We start from the raw sequence: 20,461 nt of genomic DNA, 5'->3' as shown, positions 1-20,461 counted from the left end.
AGGGCTTGGGCTATCGCAGCTGCTCTGTGCCTGTGGATGTCTGAATCTCCTCCGGCAGCCAGGGACCGGCTCCCTCCCTGACGTCTCACGTCCCCAGCCATTTCCATGATGCGACGACCCACCAGGGAAGAAAGGGGATTGGTTTAAAATCTTGGAGCATCCTTGATGTCAAATGCCCATTGGTTGCTTAACCAACGGGTCTCTCCTCGCTGCTGTCACGGTGCGGCCAGGGCAGTGACTTTTCCCCCACTTGTGGGATTCCGGCCGGGGCTGGAGCCTGTCTCTTTAGGGGATTCTCGCTCCAGCCCTTTTGGGAATTTCAGCCCTGCCTCGCGGAATCCTCCCCTCTGATTGGCTGCCTGGCCCACTGCCCCGCTTCCTGGGAAAGGGGAGCCAATGGGGGCGCTGCCGGAGGCGGGCGGTGCTCTGTCCTCTGTTCTCATGAGCCCACAGCACACTCAAAGACGGGGGGGAGGGGAAGGAGCCCAACAGCTTAAGTCTCCTCTGGTCCCTCCAGCCCCCCGTTACTCTACCAGCCTCTCTCCTTTCTGCAACGCCAGGTGTGGGGAGGGTAGAGGCAAGTGAAGAACCCCCCAGAAACCCCCTCCCAGACCAGAAACAGGAGGAGGGACCCCAGGGCGGCACCCCCAGGCCTCGGAGCTGCAGGAGGCTCAGGGAGGACGCTGGGGGGGACAGAAGTCATGGTGCGGCTGGGGACTGTGAGATGTGGGGGCAGGGCTGAGGGTGGGGACTGGGGAGAAAGGACTGGTATGGGCTGCAGGTAGTGCGGGGCAAATGTGGGGCTGAGATCCCCTGCAGCAGGCACCTGAATCCCCTCATTCATTTCCTGTATTTTGTCTTTGGGCTGCGGAGGGTTAGAGGTCAGAAGGGGGAACTGAATGTGGAACCTGGCTACCCCACAGCTGGTTTCTCAATGCAGCGGTGCCTTGCAGCTACCGTTTGTATGGACAGAGGATGATTTCCCAGGGAGAGGCGAATTTGCTGTGTGGTGACAAGAGAGGGAGGATTAAGGAAACACCAGGACAGGGGAACTCTCGTGAACTCTCCATTTTAATGTCTCACATTTACAACCGGAGACCGAAGCAAGAAGCCGAGGGGTAAAATTATCCCAGCGTCAAGGTACAAATGGTATTTCTCACCCGCGCTGATAACAACATCAGAGATAGAAGGCCAATTGAGAAGAGAAGGGGGAATTTGCAGTGGCCGATAGTGAAAGGAGGGCATGCAAAGCTTTACAAATTCCAGGCGAGCTCAGGACACGCGCAGGGAGCTGGCAATGGGTTTGACATTCTGTGGGGTTTTGTCTCGATCCGTTCTGAGCCCAGTTACTTCAGCTTCTGGCAGGGCACCTTGCAGATCTTCTGCTGCTGCTGCTGCTGCTGGCAGTGCTGCTGTGGTTTCCCATGGCAAGACCCTCCGCTGTGGCAAGATGATCCTCCACCATGACAAGATGAACCTCCACTGCTATGGCAAGAAGACCCTCCGCTCCCATGGCAAGATGAACCTCCACTGTGGCAAGAAGATCCTCCACCACTATGGCAAGAGGATCCGCTGCTGTGGCATCCTCCGCTGCTGTGGCAGCCGTCTTGTTTGTGGCACTGGTCTTTCTCCTGGCGGGAGCACATCTTTCTGCAGCTTGGGTAACCCTGAAAGAAAGAGACAGCCATCCCTCAGTGCGTGCGAACACAAGAGGAACCTTTGTGGAGATCCCACTTCCTTCCAATGCAGAATACACAAGAAGTTGCTTTATGAAATCTTGAATGGAGAAGCCAGGAGGCGTTTCTACCTGAATGTTCTGATCCCAAAGGAGGAGATGAGAAGTTTTCTAGGAGGCTCCCATCTCATCCATTCCATCCCCATGTAAATAGATAAATAGATACTGCAAGTTCTACATAGATAAACTTCTCTCCCTTTCTTCTATAGCAGCATAATGCTGTCTGTTCTCCCCTTTGGGCATCGCAATATTTAGCAGATTCCCGATAACGAGTGTCCCAGATTAGAAGTGAAAAGTCTCAAGTATTCAGGGAGAAGTTTGTGTTCACAATGAGAGTCCAGAGCCAGATTCAGTGCACCACAACCTCAGCTGGTGTCTATTGACACAGATCCATTAAAATATATCCCCTTTTATATTTTCCAGTTATTATTTTTATTTAGTATTTGTCCTGTATTATCGCTGAGGTCCCCTATCATCGCCCAAGGCCCGACAGTGGTAGGTGTTGTGCAACCACAGAAGATAAACATGGTCCCTACTCTGAAGAGCATTGCAATCTAGGAAGAAGACAAGTGATGGGAATTGGCTATACCAGATGAGGAGCATAAAGTAACAATGCAAAAATATTGGTCAGCATGAAGTTTTGCAGCTGAAACTACAAATAAAGTTATTTTCCATTAATAGCCAAAGAGAATCAGCATAATCGGACTTACCCTATTCACCTCCAGGAACGTGCGAAGAGAACTGAAGTGAAGTGAGTGGAGAGCTGTGGGGTGCCAGACCTTTTATACCATGTGGGATCTATCCTTCCGGAAATGAGACACAACCTGCCGATAGTGACTTGTTTGTTTATCATCTCAAGCCTGCAGTAATTACCCAAAATATTGCTTTGCTGCTTTGACTCATGGTTGTATCAGTGGATCTATCTGTCTCCTGTAGGCCATCCATATTTCCGATTGGTGCATGAAAATGTTAATTCCAGCCACACCTGGTGTGACATACAGGCAGGTAGGGGGAAAAACCGGTGTGATGTTCATTGTGGGTTTGCAAAGTCTCACTGCTCTGTTAATTGTTTCAAACCCCAAAACTGTGGGGGCATTCAAACACTACTGTGTTGGGCAGCAGTGAGTTTGCTTATATTAAAGAAAGGAACCAAAAAGTTGAATTTTGCTCTCTTATATAAATGCAATGAAAGGGATGTTGTAATAAGTAGCATCCCAAGAGGGGGTGTTTGAGTAGGATGGCATGTTTACCTATGGAATGATATTTAGGAATTAAGGCCCAGAGTTTTCTAGGTTTCTAATGAAGTTCCATGTCTAATTGGTTTATAAAGGGTGATTAAAGGGAGAATAGCCGTAAGTATCGTTGATCAGGAAACGGGAGGTTTTTCTGTGGGAAGTTTGAAGGTTTCCTTGATCTATTATAACCGATATATTTCTGGTCTGTAACGCTGCTGCAGTGCTTCATGGGAGCTGTATTTGGGCTGCCTCGTGCACCCGTTCTCTTCGGCAAGCCTGGCTTCCCGGTGAGATGACACCTCCAGTGATGAAAGCTAAGATTTAGTCATGGGGATTGTGACTAACAGTCCTGGACAGGCCATGGGCAATAAACAAAAATGGAGGGAACGTGACCTGTCCATGACTTTTCCTATTAAGACGCCTGAGTAAATGTTTGCTGTCCCGGGGTTAGAAACCTATAAAATTCTGGGCCTTAATTCCTAGGTATCATTCCATACATAAACATACTAGCCTACTCAAACACCCCCTCTTGGGATGCTACTTATTACAACATCTCTTTTGTTGCATTTATATAAGATAGCAAAATTCAATAGGAATAATATAACCTGCTCACATACTTAACATTCTGTTACACCCCCAGAAAGTCTAGATCCTCACAGATATAACGTAACACCAACTTTTTGGTTCCTTTTTTTGATATAAGCAAATGCTTCAATTGCTTCTCTCTCTGTCTACCATTCTCTCTCTAGCTTTGATTTTATGCTGCGGCCCATCACAGTAGTGTCTGAACTCCCCCAAAATGTTGGGGTTTGAAACAATTAACAGAGCAGTGAGACTTTGCAAACCCCCAATGAACATCACACCGGTTTTTTCCCCATACCTGCCTGTATGTCACAGCAGGTGTGGCTGGAATTAACATTTTCATGTACCAATCGGAAATATGGATGGCCTACAGGAGACAGATAGATTCACTGATACAACCATGAGTCAAAGCAGCAAAGCAATATTTTGGGTAATTACTGCAGGCTTGAGATGATAAACAAAGAAGTCACTATCGGCAGGTTGTGTCTCATTTCCGGAAGGATAGATCCCACATGGTATAAAAGGTCTGGCACCCCACAGCTCTCCACTCACTTCACTTCAGTTCTCTTTTCACGTTCCTGGAGGTGAATAGGGTAAGTCCGATTATGCTGAATCTCTTTGCCTATTAATGGAAAATAACTTTATTTGTAGTTTCAGCTGCAAAACTTCATGCTGACCAATATTTTTGCATTGTTACTTTATGCTCCTCATCTCGTATAGCCACTTCCCGTCCCTTGTCTTCTATATAGATTGCAGTGCTCTTCAGAGTAGGGACCATGTTTGTCTTCTGTGGTTGCACAACACCTACCACCCTGGGGCCTTGGGTGATGATAGGGGACCTCAGCGATAATACAGGACAAATAATAATTAAAAAATAACTGGAAAATATAAAAGGGGATATATTTTAATGGATCTGTGTCGATAGACACCAGCTGAGGATGTGGTGCACTGAATCTGACTCTGGACTCTCATTGTGCCCACAAACTTCTCCCTGAATACTTGAGACTTTTCACTTCTAATCTGGGCCGCTCGTTATCGGGAATCTGCTAAATATTGTGATGCCAAAATAGAGAGAGCAGACAGCATTATGCTGCTATAGAAGAAAGGGAGAGAAGCTTATCTATGGAGTACTTGCAGTATCTATTTATCTGTTTACATGGGGATGGGATGACTGAGATGGGAGCCTCCTAGATATCTTCTCATCTCCTCCCTGGGGATCAGAACTTTCAGGTTGAAAAGCCTCCTGGCTTCTCCATTCAACATTTCATAAAGCAACTTCTTGTGTATTCTGCATTGGAAGGAAGTGGGATCTCCACAAAGGTTCCTCTTGTGTTCGCACGCACTGAGGGATGGCTGTCTCTTTCTTTCAGGGTTACCCAAGCTGCAGAAAGATGTGCTCCCGCCAGGAGAAAGACCACTGCCACAAACAAGACGGCTGCCACAGCAGCGGAGGATGCCACAGCAGCGGATCCTCTTGCCATAGTGGTGGAGGTTCTTCTTGCCACAGTGGAGGTTCATCTTGCCATGGGAGCGGAGGGTCTTCTTGCCATAGCAGTGGAGGTTCATCTTGTCATGGTGGAGGATCATCTTGCCACAGCGGAGGGTCTTGCCATGGGAAACCACAGCAGCACTGCCAGCAGCAGCAGCAGCAGAAGATCTGCAAGGTGCCCTGCCAGAAGCTGAAGTAACTGGGCTCAGAACGGATCGAGACAAAACCCCACAGAATGTCAAACCCATTGCCAGCTCCCTGCGCGTGTCCTGAGCTCGCCTGGAATTTGTAAAGCTTTGCATGCCCTCCTTTCACTATCGGCCACTGCAAATTCCCCCTTCTCTTCTCAATTGGCCTTCTATCTCTGATGTTGTTATCAGCGCGGGTGAGAAATACGATTTGTACCTTGACGCTGGGATAATTTTACCCCTCGGCTTCTTGCTTCGGTCTCGGGTTGTAAATGTGAGACATTAAAATGGAGAGTTCATGAGAGTTCCCCTGTCCTGGTGTTTCCTTAATCCTCCCTCTCTTGTCACCACACAGCAAATTCGCCTCTCCCTGGGAAACCATCCTCTGTCCGTACAAACGGTAACTGCAAGGCACCGCTGCACTGAGAAACCAGCTGTGGGGTAGCCAGGTTGCACATTCAGTTCCCCCTTCTGACCTCTAACCCTCCCCAGCCCAAAGACAAAATAGAGGAAATGAATGAGGGGATTCAGGTGCCTGCTGCAGGGGATCTCAGCCCCACATTTGCCCCCCATTGCCTGCAGCCCATACCAGTCCTTTCTCCCCAGTCCCCACCCTCAGCCCTGCCCCCACATCGCACAGTCCCCAGCCGCCACATGACTTCTGTCCCCCCCAGCGTCCTCCCTGAGCCTCCTGCAGCTCCGAGGCCTGGGGGTTCCGTCCTGGGGTCCCTCCTCCTGTTTGTGGTTTGGGGGGGGGAGTTTCTGAGGGGTTCTTCACTTTCCCCTCCCCTCCCCACACTTGGCGTTGCAGAAAGGAGAGAGGCTGGTAGAGTAACTGGGGGCTGGAGGGACCAGAGGAGACTTAAGCTGTTGGGCTCCTTCCTCTCCCCCCCTCTTTGAGTGTGCTGTGGGCTCATGAGAACAGAGGACAGAGCACCGCCCGCCTCCGGCAGCGCCCCCATTGGCTCCCCTTTCCCAGGAAGCGGGGCAGTGGGCCAGGCAGCCAATCAGAGGGGAGGATTCCGCGTGGCAGGGCTGAAATTCCCAAAAGGGCTGGAGCGAGAATCCCCTAAAGAGACAGGCTCCAGCCCCGGCCAGAATCCCACAAGTGGGGGAAAAGTCACTGCCCTGACCGCACCGTGACAGCAGCGAGGAGAGACCCATTGGTTAAGCAACCAATGGGCATTTGACATCAAGGATGCTCCAAGATTTTAAACCAATCCCCTTTCTTCCCTGGGGGGGTTGTCGCATCATGGAAATGGCTGGGGACGTGAGTCGTCAGGGAGGGAGCTGGTCCCTGGCTGCCGGAGGAGATTCAGACATCCACAGGCACAGAGCAGCTGCGATAGCCCAAGCCCTCCATTCCCACCATCCTCTGTTAAAATCTCCTCTCCGGTTCTTCTGTATTTACCCTGCCCCGGGGCAAATGCCACAGCAACGCTGTGCCACGTCCCAGCTCAATTTACCGCTCTGCACCACAGCTCCCCTTCTTCAACATGGCGATGCTATCACGCGTCGTCGCTCACGGCCTTGGGCTTTCTTGTATGTTGAGATCCCAGGGTCTTCGGGCCAGCGGCTGCTTCTCACCAGGGTCAGTATTCCAGTAGAAAAGGAGAGAGCCGCACCAGGGCACCATTCAGGCATTAGGCATTCCTCTCGGTAGAGATTTCCCTCTCAGGAAACACGGCCTGAACAAAGAGTTCTCTAAGGCCCCGATTGAAAGGCATTTAGGCACCTACCAGAGTTGGCCACCTAAATATCTTCAGAAATCTACAGCTACATTCCCACGTATTAGACTGCCCAGAGTCATGCTATCACACGATAACACCCCCGTGGGGGAAGCTACTTCACAACATCTCTCTTTGGCCATGTTTAGGCGAGACAGGAACATTGACCATGGACACCATAACCTGCTTCCATAGCTAACAATCTATTGCAGCCCCATAAAGTCTAGAGCATCATAAATAGAACTTAACACCCACCCTTTCTTTGTTCGTTTGCTCGTGTTCTGTTGTTTTGTGTTCGTTAACTCAGACATTGTTGGTTTGGCAACGGAGATACAGACCTCTGGGTTTGGGAGGGTTGTTCTTTCCTGCTCTGTTATCGTACAAGGTCACACACATTCCTTGTAGGCGCTTGGTTCTTCTGCGGGTGCCGTGAGTTGAGTCTGTTCCGATACCTACGGGTCACTGCTCTGCCTGGGTTCCTTCCACGTCTTGCTGAGTGAGGCACAGTCACATGCTGATTTTACCATCCTTCACGTTTGTGTTTAGGTCTCGTGTTCATGGTGGGCGTACACATTGGCAGTTCCAGTGAAATACAGGCCCTTCCGCTCTACAAGGATTTCTGTGTTCAGTACTAGTGCTGGCTTCCGAATCCCGGGGAAATTGTTTGATCCTGAGAGAGCTTCCTGGCTGTCATTCTGGGAAGTCTTTAGCCTGTCCGTCAGAGAAGACATTGGCCTTTGCGCGTCTCTCTTCCTCCTTCCATCACTGCTGCTTGTAGTAATGGTGGGGCGACGGGCACCAAGCAACACTTGTTTCTTGACATCAAGTTTGTGATGGGCTGGACCCCTGGGACGTCACCTGAGTCAGACTATTCTGACACCCGGGGCCCCCTTTTACCTGGTCTTGCTGGCGAAGGTCCCCAGCCTTTTCCAGTCAAGCACACGGGCAGGACCACACCCAGCTGCACAGAGACAGAGATCCGCTCTGGGATGGCTCAGCTTAAGGGGCTTGTCACAGCATCCAGATGTCCACCCCCCTTTGGAGTACAAACCCAACATGATATGAAATTCACCTCTTCCCTCCATGTGAAGGAGGGTGTGCACAAATCTTTATCTCCTGTCCCCGCCGCAGTTAGAAATCACATAAACTGGAGAAGCACCTGAATCCCCTCACTCTCTACATTGGGCAGAGCTGGTCACACGATTTGTCTCCCAGACACGGGAGTGGAGGGAGTGGGGACGCAAGGGGAGTTCGGCAAGCGACAGAGTGAAAAACATCCCATAATCTTTAAAAAACATCACCTCGTGATATTGGGGGGCCTGAGTCATGATTTGTGAACGTTTGGGGTTGTCAATACCGCTAGCGGATGGTCTCCAACCTTCTGGATTCCTTTCTCCTCCCGCCCATCCGAACTGCCACCGCTGAAAGCATCCTCCTCCAGCCCCGCCCTGATCAGAGCACACCATCATCAAAACCCCTCACGAGTTTGAACCCATTGGGTCAAATTAATTCCCGGTGTAACGACACTGGCACATCTTCCTTTCTGGGTCAAAACTGGGCTTGGACGGGGGGTGGTTTTGTTTTTTCTTTTTCTTCAACATTTTATTAATTTCCTCTATTTTGTCTTTGGGCTGGGGAGAGTTAGAGGTCAGAAGGGGGATTCCGCACATGGAAGTAAAGCCCAGTGTCGCCATTTAATCCTTTCAGTCCTCTCTGCAGAGATGCAGGCAAAGGGTGCTGCTTTAAGAAACCCTAAAGATTTTGTGTGTGTGTGTGTGTGTGTGTGTGTGTGTGTGTGTGTGTGTGTGTGTGTGTGTGTGTGTGTGTGTGTGTGAAATCGTGCCTCCCTGAACTCCTGGGAATTTTACCGTTGATTCCAGCGGGGTCAGGATTACAGCCTGGATGATCTTGGCCACCCTTATTCAGGAGAAGAATGGAACATTTTGTTGAAGTGCACTTTTTGTAGAAGCTTTGTAATATAGTTCTGATGCTCGACACCCAAAGGAAATGATTTTACTAGCCCTGCACGTTTGAATTTGAATTTTCCCTTTATTAGTATATGTGGTAAACAGAGCTGAATGTGGAACCTGGCTACCCCACAGCTGGTTTCTCAGTGCAGCGGTGCCTTGCAGCTACCGTTCGTGCGGACAGAGGATGGTTTCCCAGGGAGAGGCGAATTTGCTGTGTGGTGACAAGAGAGGGAGGATTAAGGAAACACCAGGACAGGGGAACTCTCATGAACTCTCCATTTTAATGTCTCACATTGACAACCGGAGACCGAAGCAAGAAGCCGAGGGGTAAAATTATCCCAGCGTCAAGGTACCAATCATATTTCTCACCCGCGCTGATAACAACATCAGAGATAGAAGGCCAATTGAGAAGAGAAGGGGGAATTTGCAGTGGCCGATAGTGAAAGGAGGGCATGCAAAGCTTTACAAATTCCAGGCGAGCTCAGGACACGCGCAGGGAGCTGGCAATGGGTTTGACATTCTGTGGGGTTTTGTCTCGATCCGTTCTGAGCCCAGTTACTTCAGCTTCTGGCAGGGCACCTTGCAGATCTTCTGCTGCTGCTGCTGCTGGCAGTGCTGCTGTGGTTTCCCATGGCAAGACCCTCCGCTGTGGCAAGATGATCCTCCACCATGACAAGATGAACCTCCACTGCTATGGCAAGAAGACCCTCCGCTCCCATGGCAAGATGAACCTCCACTGTGGCAAGAAGATCCTCCACTCTCATGGCAAGAGGATCTGCTGCTGTGGCATCCTCCGCTGCTGTGGCAGCCGTCTTGTTTGTGGCAGTGGTCTTTCTCCTGGCGGGAGCACATCTTTCTGCAGCTTGGGTAACCCTGAAAGAAAGAGACAGCCATCCCTCAGTGCGTGCGAACACAAGAGGAACCTTTGTGGAGATCCCACTTCCTTCCAATGCAGAATACACAAGAAGTTGCTTTATGAAATGTTGAATGGAGAAGCCAGGAGGCTTTTCAACCTGAAAGTTCTGATCCCCAGGGAGGAGATGAGAAGATATCTAGGAGGCTCCCATCTCATACATCCCAACCCCATGTAAATAGATAAATAGATACTGCTAGTTCTACATAGATAAGCTTCTCTCCCTTTCTTCTATAGCAGCATAATGCTGTCTGCTCTCCCCTTTGGGCATTGCAATATTTAGCAGATTCCCCATAACAAGTGGCCCAGATTAGAAGTGAAAAGGCTGAAGCATTTCGTGAGACGTTTGTGGGCACAATGAGAGCCCAGAGCCAGATTCAGTGCACCACGTCCTCAGCTGGTGTCTGTCAACACAGATCCATTAAAATGTATCCCCTTATATTTTTTCCAGTTATTATTTTTATTTATTTGTCCTGTATTATCCCTGAGGTCCCCTATCATGGCCCAAGGCTCCATTGTGCCAGGTGTTGTGCCACCACAGAAGACAAAGATAGTCCGAACTCTGAAGAGCATTGCAATCTTGGTAGAAGACAAGGGACGGCGAGTAGCTATACCAGATGAGGAGCATAAGGTAACAATGCAAAAATATTGGTCAGGATGAAGTTTTCCAGCCGAAACTACAAATAACGTTATTTTCCATTTATAGCCAAAGAGAATCAGCATAATTGGACTTACCCTATTCACCAGCAGGAACGTGCAAAGAGAATTGAAGTGAAGTGAGTGAAGAGCACTGGGGTCCCAGACGTTTTATACTAGATCTTAGCTATCTTTCAGGAAATGAGGCACAACCTGGCAATGGTGACTTGTTTGTTTACCATCTCAAGCCTGCACTAATTATGCAAAATATTGCTCTGCTGGTTTGACTCATGGTTTTGTAGGTAGATCAATAGCTCTCCCGTATGCCCGGTTTTTACTCATTGCTCCATGAAATTGTCAATTCCACCCACACCTGGTGTGACAAACAGGCAGGCATAAGGAATATAGGAGGTGCTGTTTGATTTGGTTTGCTATATCTCATTGAGCTGGTTGTCGAAACCCCTGAATTTTAGGAAAGTTCAGATACTATGGTGATGGGCATTAATTTAAATTCATAAGTTAGACAGAAGGAGTTAGGGAGATAGGCAGAATCAACTGACATGTCTGTTAATTAAAAGAAACCAACAAAGAACCGAAAGAGTTGGTGTTAGTTTATATCAGCGATGATAAAGAGCTTAGGGCTGTTAAATACGTAAGCAGGTTATGGAACTGATGTGTAATTTTGCAATCTCACGTTACTGGATTAAAGGGATGTTATGATAAATAATTGCCCAATGGATGGTATTACAGGATGACAGTATTTATATACAGGGTAATAGCTAGGAATGTAGAACCAGGTTTTTAAAGGTATTTAAAGGTATTCCATGGGAACTTTGGTGCCTAAATCCCTTTAAAAATCTGGGCCTTAGATTTCCCCTCTTTCCCCCCTGGAAGTGCTTGATGAGAGAGACACAACCTGGGAATGCAACAAAGAGTCCGGTGGCACCTTATAGACTAACAGACGTATTGGAGCATAAGCTTTCGTGGGTGAATACCCACTTCGGATGTGGGCAGCATTCAGACTAGTCAACTCCAGGTGTAAGACCATTCATATTGCCCTCCCCTGACCTTTCTCATCCCACCATAGAACACTTTTTAATAGAATTACTGGAATGACTGATACGATTGCTATAAGGGAAACCGAACTTTAAGTGGTAAATGAGCATAAGACAGGGGCATACTCAACTAATTTTGAATTTGGCCACAACAATCCAGCTAACACCCCAGAGTCTTTTGAGACCTGTATTCAATTCTACAGGGTGTAATTCCCCCATGTGCTGAGGATGTGCAAGGACCCATGCAACATCGGTAATCCACTTCAACTCTAAAATAGGGCATAAGTGGGAACTGGTTGGAATCTGTGTCACCCCCTCGCTTACAGAATGGGGTTTTGTCCCTCCATGCCGGCTGGGGCGGGTAAAGCGTCTTGAGTCGGCTATTGTCTCCAAGAGAACGAACCGAATACTTTTAGTTGAAATAATAGAGACGTGTGATTTTTAGATCCAGGCTCTATCCCAGCTGATGACCCACCCAGTGGTGTCGGCGTAAGTGTCAAGTCCAATCCCTGAGCCAGTATTGGCTCCACATAGACCATGTATAGGCTCCGTCAGTGACTGCCCAAACACCGGCACCTTCAATGCACCAGCACCCTCGAGCAACACGCCAGGGCCCTGCTTTGGAATTGAACTCAGGAGGACAGCAGTGGAAGGCAACTAGTGATTCTGGGTGCTTCCGTTTTAGGGTGTCCCATCTGAGACACCTTAACGAGGCTAGATTTTCAGAGGGAGGCAGTTCAGCCACTTGCTAAAAATTGGGCTCCTTTCAGGTGTCTCACGTTGAGCACCCCAAAATGGTGGCATCCCAAGTCACTGAGCGATGGGAAGGTAATCCAATGGGAAAGGTCTTTGGGGACCATTTTGTTTTTTCTTATTGATGGGGCAGATCAGGTCCGTGGTTTTGTCGAGAAAGGATTTGAGGCAGAGCCAGCTTGGAAAAAAAGCCTAATTCCAGGTTGTGAGTGGGTGAAAGAGATAAAGGAAGGATTAAGGCAACGAGTGTGGGCAGATGATAGGGTCGGAGAGCGTGAGGAGCGGGTCATGCACGTTGAGTTGGCCATGGGTGTGTCAAGCCTTGAAAGGGCGGAATGCCAGTCAAATTAATCTCTGTTTTACCTCCATTGAACCCCGCTGGTGTAATTGGGTTCAGCTCTGGCGCTGTGTTGACTTACATCAGCAGAGATCTTGGCCCGATGTTGATATAAGAGGAATTAAATTGACCCAGCAGGTTTAAGCTAGTGAAGGGAATTGGGGCTGGTGTGATATGATCAGAGAGACATGGGAGGATGGTGCTTCTAACTGCGGCAGGTCGGATAAACTGGAAAAGGATGGAATCCATAAGGTCAGAGGTCACAAGGTGCAGAGTGAAGACAGCACCAGAGATGTACCAGTTTGCTAAGTAACCAATGAGTATTTGCTGCCAGGACCGCCTAGAGGGGGGGGCAAGTGGGGCAATTTGCCCTGGGCCCCGCAGGGGCCCCCACGAGAGTTTTTCGGGGCCCCTGGAGCGGGGTCCTTCACTCGCTCCTGCGGCCCCAGAAAACTCTCGTGTGGCCTGGGCCCTCGGAGCTTCTTCCGCTCCAGGTCTTCGGCGGCAATTCGGCGGCGGGGGGTCCTTCCGCCCCGGGACCCTCCGCCGAAGTGCCCTGAAGACCCGTGGCGGGGGTCCTTCCGCCCCGGGACCCACCGCCGAAGTGCTAGGTCTTCGGTGGCAATTCGGCGGCGGGGGCCCCCTGCCGCTGAAGACCCAAGGTCCCCTGAATCCTCTGGGCGACCCTGTTTGCTGCACAGGAGCCAAGGTTTTAAACCCACCTTTTTTGTTTGCTGTGGGGTAGAAACTTAATCCAAATGGACAGGAACATAAATCTTTTGGTAGGCGAAGGTCCTGGTCTATGGTAGGAGATTCATTCATCTCCACACACAAAGGGGCTTAGATAGTTCACGCTCAAACTTTTCATCTGGCTAATTCTCTTTTCAATAGCCTTCCCGTTCTGTATTGGCCCAAGATTGGAGCAAACACTACAAATGATGTTCTCTGAATTCTCACGTCAGTTCATCTCTCTGTGCCTCAGTTCCCCATCTATAAAATAGGGATAAGATAATACTTCCTTTCTCCCAGCCTTGGTCTGTTCGGTCTATTTCAATGGTAAGCTCTTTATATATGTCTGTACAGTGCCCAGCACAGTGGGGCCTGATCAGATTTGGGGTCGCTAGTTGTTGCTTGAACATAAATAATAACACAGCTTAACTAGGAAATCACAGAAGAAGAGAGATTCATAGATAATCTCGTTAGATCGTTTCTAAGAGTGAAAAAACCAGAGAAAATCCGGATCTGCCTGTTGATATTTCACAAACAGCAAAAGAGTCAACATTAATTTGAATAAATTACTTGTGATGGATCCTTCACTTAGCTCTAATTATACCTTAGAATATCCTCGTCAGGGTGACAAATGTTGTTTACATCCGCCAGCGTATATGTTAGACACATGAGGATCGTTAGCCATCTGTATGAAAATCTCAATCGAATCTCAAGATTAAACCTGAAGCATCTTTTGACTTCTTGTAGAAAAGTATTACAACAGGACTCAGGTAGGCAAAGATAAAAAAATGTTGCGTTTGAGAATGTCAGCTGATGGGCTTCGGTAATTACTGTGTATGAATATAATACTGACCACTGGGTATGTTGCCATACACAGGCACCGACTTTCCAAAGTGCCGGGGGGGTTTGACCCCCCGGCTCTGCCCCAGGCCCCACTCCCGTCTCGCCTCTTCCCACCCCTGCCCCACCCCCGCTTCACCCCGCCCCACCTCTCCCCGCCCCTGCTCCACCCCCACCACGCCTCTTCCCGCCCAGTTCCGCCCGTCCCCATAGCGCGTGCTGCATTCCCTCTCCTCCCCCCTCAGCCTCTGGCACGCCGCAAAACAGCGGATTGCAGTGGATGGGAGGCGCAGGGAGGGCAGGGGAGGTGCTGATCGGCAGGGCCTGACGATGGGCAGGAGGCGCTGGGGGGCGGGGGAGGTGCTGATGGGGGGCTGCCGTGCTCTAGCCCCGGAGCACCCACGGAGTCGGCACCTATGTTGCCATATATTCACAGAGGCATCGATTCACAGAGTCTCAGTCCAGAAAGGGTGGTCCAATCTTGTCAGAGATGTGGGCCTCGTGTGTTGTTGTGAAGCACCTCCCTGGGCCACAACAATGGCACCCGCCATGCAGCGTGACCTCCCACGCACTGTACGTATGAGATCGCACCTCACAGAAGACCCCATTTTGTCTCCACATGTGGGTTGTTTTCTCACTGCGCAGGTGCTCTCTGTTCTGGGCAGCTGCTGCTGGGTGATTGGATGCCTTGGGGGCTGGATTGGCCCCTGGGTCACCACTTGGACCCACTGTCTTGTCTGACCCCGTGTGTACACGGGCTGTAGAATTGTTGGCATGTTTCAAGGCAAAGCACCTAGTTTATCTTGGGTGGTGCAAGACAGCGCTTAGAAAAGAACAGCAGATATGTTCCTAAAGGAGTTCCAAAGGGCCGCACCACTTGACCCTATAGTCTTGATTCTCCTCTCCCAAGACCATGTTTTACGCCGTGTAACTCAGCTGACATCACCCAATTTACACCGCTCAGAATCGAACCCCGGTCTCCACATTCCCTGCAGCAGAGGTCGCTGCCAGCTTGATAAATGATCTTTAATGCAGCCGAGTGCCCTCACTTGGGAAACACCCAGCCCTGAGCACGTGTGTGTTTGCACCTGGGCCAAGCCCAGCCTTGATGCTCTGCTGGTCCAATAAAAGCTATTGTCTCCCTCACCTCTGTCTCTCTCATAGAATAGTTCTCCAAGCAGGTTGGGTTTAGCTTTAGGATTCTGGCCAAGTTCCAGGCTAATTAGGTTACATTCTCTGTGCCTAATTTCTCCAGGCAGTCTCCATTGCATATGGCACAGGATTTTTCACTTGCTGGGCAGACTCTGTTGGTGGACCTAGTAATCCTTATGCATCGCTGTATATGAGGTGCAGTTACTGATGTTAGAGATCTGTACTATCGGATCCCAGCGTCTGTTCTTTGTGGGACACCATCCGTACTCTCCCCCGGAAAAGCTACTTGGTTTACTAATTCTTGAGTCCCTGTTCTAGACCTTTCTTCACAATTTATTCTTAGCATACAGCTTTTGGGTAGCCTTAAAAGAAGAATGAAAAATGGGCAGCCCGATCTCCAGCTGGCGTGATAGGGGCTTAGCGGAAGTCAATGGAGTTACCCTGATTTACCCCAGCTAAGGATCCGGACCACTGTCTCTGGATTATTCAATACGTTCCCTGTGCCTTCAAAGCATATCCCTGTTCTAGTGCTAAAGAACCTTTGTAGAATTTTTTCTGTACCAGGCCACTCTGAAAAGGTGCAACTGAATCTGTGTAGGCCTGTGCTAGGCCTCTGCCATCTTCCCGTGAACTGAATGCGAATCCCACCTTCGTCTGGTTCCGGAGCTCTAAATCTGACTGCAGGGGTCACTGAACTGGACTGGGCAAAATGGGGGAAAAGAGAAACTGCATTTTTACCAGGACTGAGAGAGAAATTCCTGAAATAATGGGCTGAGTAATTATCTATCTATCTATCTATCTATCTATCTATCTATCTATCTATCTATCTATCTATCTATCTATCTATCTATCCGCATCCACCCCCTCTATCTATCTATCTATCTATCTATCTATCTATCTATCTATCTATCTATCAGATGAATGAAATGGAATGGATTCTTCATAGGACATTTTAATTCCTGGCCTTCCTATGAAGTTTATTCCCAAGACAGTTAACATTCCTTTGACTGAATAATGATTTTTTCCTTCTGGATATTAAAATAGCCCTGTAGACAAATAATTTTGTATGGCCAGCTCCTCACATGGTATGAATTGGCTCTGCTGCGCTTCAGTATATGGCGCAATACCCGTTTACACCAGCTGAGGAACTAGCACTTTGATTTCCAAGCAGAATGGCGCATTGTCGCCATTTCTTCATCAAAGAGGACAAAAGTATTCCCAAAAGGAAAGGTTGCAGTAGAAACAAATGAGATGAGAAACACCAAGACAATGGAATGCTCATAAATTGTAAGTTTTATTGTCTTCACCTCTACAAGTGGACAGCGAAGCGGGAAGGTAGTGGGTGAAATTATCCCAGCAGAAAATATTTCACATTGCATAGCCCAAGAATATAAAGGATCCCTCAGAAAAAGCCCTTAATGATAAAATGTCACACTTATACAGTGGGTTACCTCTTCAAAGTGCATTACAAGCATTAACTGGTTATAATAATCAAAGCAACAGAGAAAGTGCAATTTGTGAATGAAACAAGTCATGCCAAGCTGTAGAAATGTAAAGCAACGTCATGAGCGCAGAAGATTCATTGCTGTTACTTGTAGCTGTCACTTCAGCTGCGTGTTGGAATTTTGCAGACTTGATTTTGCAGCTGTTGACTTGGAAGACGCTTTGGCCTTGGTTTTCAGCACTTCTGCACTGGAGGGCAGCACTTTTTCACTGGAAGACAGCACTGTTGCACTGGAGGGCAGCACTGTTGCACATATTGTTTTGGCTTCACATAAATTGGTGTACTGTGGCATGCTCCAGAGGTATTGTGGCATGACGATCCAGAACCGTGGCATGAAGATCCAGAACCGTGGCATGACGACCCAGAACCGTGGCATGACGATCCAGAACCGTGGCATGACCGCTCAGAACAGACCGACCGCCCATGGCCGTGGCATCCTCCAGAATATCCATGGAAGTACGATGGCCTCCTGACACAGCAGTGGCCTCCACTGCCGTGGCACGACCCCGACGACCCATGGCAATTCTCACCACAGCCCGATCGTCGATACTCGTAGCATCGGTTATCATGGCCTCCCCTTGGACAGCCACCACTGCTGCAGCAGGTGCTATAAGCATAGGTGAAGGGGGTGCGCCGGGTGTCCAGCCAGGAACCTGCAGGGTCATACCAGGTGGAGTTCAAGTTGAAGTAGGATTCCCTTCCAGAAGAGTAAATCATTCTGCAGCCGAGGTGAAGCTGAAAGAGATGGGATAAGTCCCTGAATTTCCATTGACTCTCCTCAGATAGAAATTCCTGTTTGTCTACCCCACACATGGGCCAGTGGTTCTTAACCTGAAAGCCTCGAATCTAAGGGCGATATCAACACCCCCCTCTGGGGACTGGCCAGCCTGTTCCAAGATGCCCTCTCTAGGTTTACACTGAAATGGATTTCCCCAGCCATATGCAACTGGGGATCAGAATCAGCCACAGGGCAATGTGCCAATTCACCCCCATGCAAACTTGTTGGCGCTCTCTTCTTCAGGCAGCCCCATGGTGCTCTCACCGCTCACCTCCTCATCCTTCAGCTCCTAACCATTTATCCTTAGAACCCATAACGCATTCTGTACACTGCCTCGGAGACATAAATGTCCTTCGCCTTTGCATATGGACCCAGCTACACAAGCAAAAATTGGCTCTAGCATTCCAACCCAGGCACAGGGAATTTCTGAGTTGGAGAGAAAAGCATGTTAAAGATATTTTTAATGAGCAGCAAAGAGGGTCGGTATAATCTGACTTACCCTATTGACCAACAAGGACCGGTGAGAAGATGTGAAGCTGAGTGTGTCAGGAGCATTGGGACGCAAGAGTTTTTATACGCTTCAGAGCCCTCTTTCAAATGAGATACCCCAGGGGAATGAGCACTTAATTATTTACAATCAAAACAACCCCAGGTGTGTTTGCGGTTCCCGATGTCTGACGTTGCTAGTTGAGGAATTATTTTTGATCAACAATAATTTTTGAATAGTGTAGATGATCAAAGCATTTGATTTGTGTAATCCTCAAATAAACTGGGTGAGGCAGATCAGAAGGTGTTTATTTCTCCTTTTGACAAATGGGTAGACGGAGCCACAGAAGTGATAAGTGCCCTGCTACCAGTGAGTCACGGGCAGAGATGTGCCGACATCCGGTGTCCCACATCCTCAGTACATTATCCCGGGCTGCTGACTCCTCCTATGTCACTTGATAATGTAATTAGTAGCTCCAGCGCACGTGGATGGCAATCGGGGACAGAACTCGCTGACCTGCCTAGGAGACCAGGGGTGAGTCACTGGCAGAGCCAAGACGCAGAGATTCCTAGCTCCCAGCCCCAGGCCCAGTCCCCTAGACCAGTGGTTTTCAACCTTTTTTCATTTGTGGTCCCCTAAAAAATTTCGAATGGGGGTGTGGATCCCTTTGGAAATCTTAGACATAGTCTGCGGCCTCCTTGGAGGTTGAAAACCACCGCCCCAGACCATGCTGCCTCTCATGTTATCGGGTTGTGGTTTTTTAACATAATGTGAAGCGGAGACGCACTGAACAGGAATTGCCGGAGATGGATCAAAAGCGAGGTGGGTTTTGGTTTCAGTTTTGCAAAACTTTCTGAGTGAGGTTTTTCTTTTGCAGGGGTTGATTTCTGAGTCCCATTTCCTGCCTGGACTGTCCAGAAGTTTACAATTTGAATCAGAGGTGATGCCTGGGGTGTGTGTGTGTGTCACGCGGGGTCATGTGCCGCCCCCCAAGTTGCTGCTTGGCTTATACTGAACATATTCTCAGGAACTAAACCATGTTCAGTAACATCTGCTGAAGCCGCTGCCCTCAATCTGTCCCTCCCCCCCACTATTGGCAGGTACGGGTCGTCACTGATTTTAGTCCCTCCACAGTTATAAGGACATTCAGCTCGCCCCACCCCATCCCCTGAAAACTATTTCGGAATTAATTTGACCGATTTTCTCTTTTGCTGACCTGGGTGTTCAAGGCAGTGATTATAAATGGAGGGCTTTCAAACATTGCAGTGATATGTTAACACAGGCCGTGGGTTATCCTGTATAGACCATATCAGGCCAGATTTTGGGCTTCTGAAAGTGTTTCATGGAATCTCATCCCTGACCCATTTGCTTGTTATTGCTGTTGGAGCTAGTCAAAATTTTTCCATCACAAGCTATTTTGGACAGAATTGGGGTTTTTAAATTGTTTTTATTCCAGTCAAATCAACGGAGTTACATTGATCTACACCAGCCGAGTGTCTGGCCCGATTATTCAAGAGGGACCTGATTCAAAGGTCTTTCAAGTGAATGGAAAGAATCCCATTTATTTTAATGAACTTTGGATCAAGCCCTCGGTGCTCAAGTGTAAATGAGAATAGATAGAATGTAATTATCAGCACTGGGATTTGCCAGAACTGGAATTTTTCAAAGGTGGACCTGAGTTCGGTTTTTTTAAATCAAAACTATTTTTTCAATAAAAATGCCTTTTTGATGAAATTTTTGCAAAAATTTCCATTTCTGTTGAATGTTTTTGACTATTTATTGGAAGAAACAAAACTAAATTTAATTTCCTGGAAACCAAGAAAACATTTGGTTTGTGGGTTTTTGGTTTTTGTTGCAAATCCAAAAATGTTCCATGAAAATGAAAAAAATGTTTGTTAAAAAGTTTCATGGGAAAAAATTATTTTCAAACCATCTCAAAAATTGAGATCCAGTCTATAGAGAACCGTCAGTGATTTTCAGGCTCTTTGTTTGAGAATCACAAATGTCACATGTTATAATTCGTATGTCACCTCATGCTATGCATGCCCTGCATACTCAAACACATGCTTCACATACTAAATCCATTCTTAACGATAATGCGTATCACTTTAGAACACGTCGCCTTTCCAAACCACCAGTTCAAGCATTAGCTAATTAGTGTGTGTAATAAATCACACAGAGTAAATCCACCATGCAATGTATCAGGCGCTGAACAAATACATGACATATCGCAGTGAAACTCATGTTGACATAGCAAGCCACTTATGTACATACCGAGATTCCCAGGCAGGGGCGGCTCCAGGCACCAGCGCACCAAGCGCGTGCCTGGGGCGGGAAGCTGTGAGGGCGGC

At 48.4% G+C, this 20,461-nt stretch overlaps 1 protein-coding gene across 1 annotated transcript; it reads right to left on the bottom strand.

Moving 5' to 3' along the window:
• Positions 1-16,626: 16,626 nt before the first annotated feature.
• On the bottom strand, positions 16,627-18,300 carry LOC112060061 (loricrin-like). The gene is made up of 2 exons (XM_024108545.3): positions 18,123-18,300; positions 16,627-17,580 (listed from the first exon to the last, which is right to left on the bottom strand). Exon 2 carries the CDS (start codon positions 17,560-17,562, stop codon positions 17,020-17,022), a length of 543 nt encoding a protein of 180 aa, XP_023964313.1. The 5' UTR covers positions 17,563-17,580; positions 18,123-18,300; the 3' UTR covers positions 16,627-17,019.
• Positions 18,301-20,461: the final 2,161 nt, after the last annotated feature.

The sequence above is a fragment of the Chrysemys picta genome, chromosome 20 (genome assembly GCF_011386835.1).
Source record: "Chrysemys picta bellii isolate R12L10 chromosome 20, ASM1138683v2, whole genome shotgun sequence".
NCBI classification, from domain to species: Eukaryota; Metazoa; Chordata; order Testudines; family Emydidae; genus Chrysemys; species Chrysemys picta.
The sequence above is the reverse complement of the archived record's forward strand: the minus strand, read 5'-3'. Positions and strand labels throughout refer to the sequence as shown.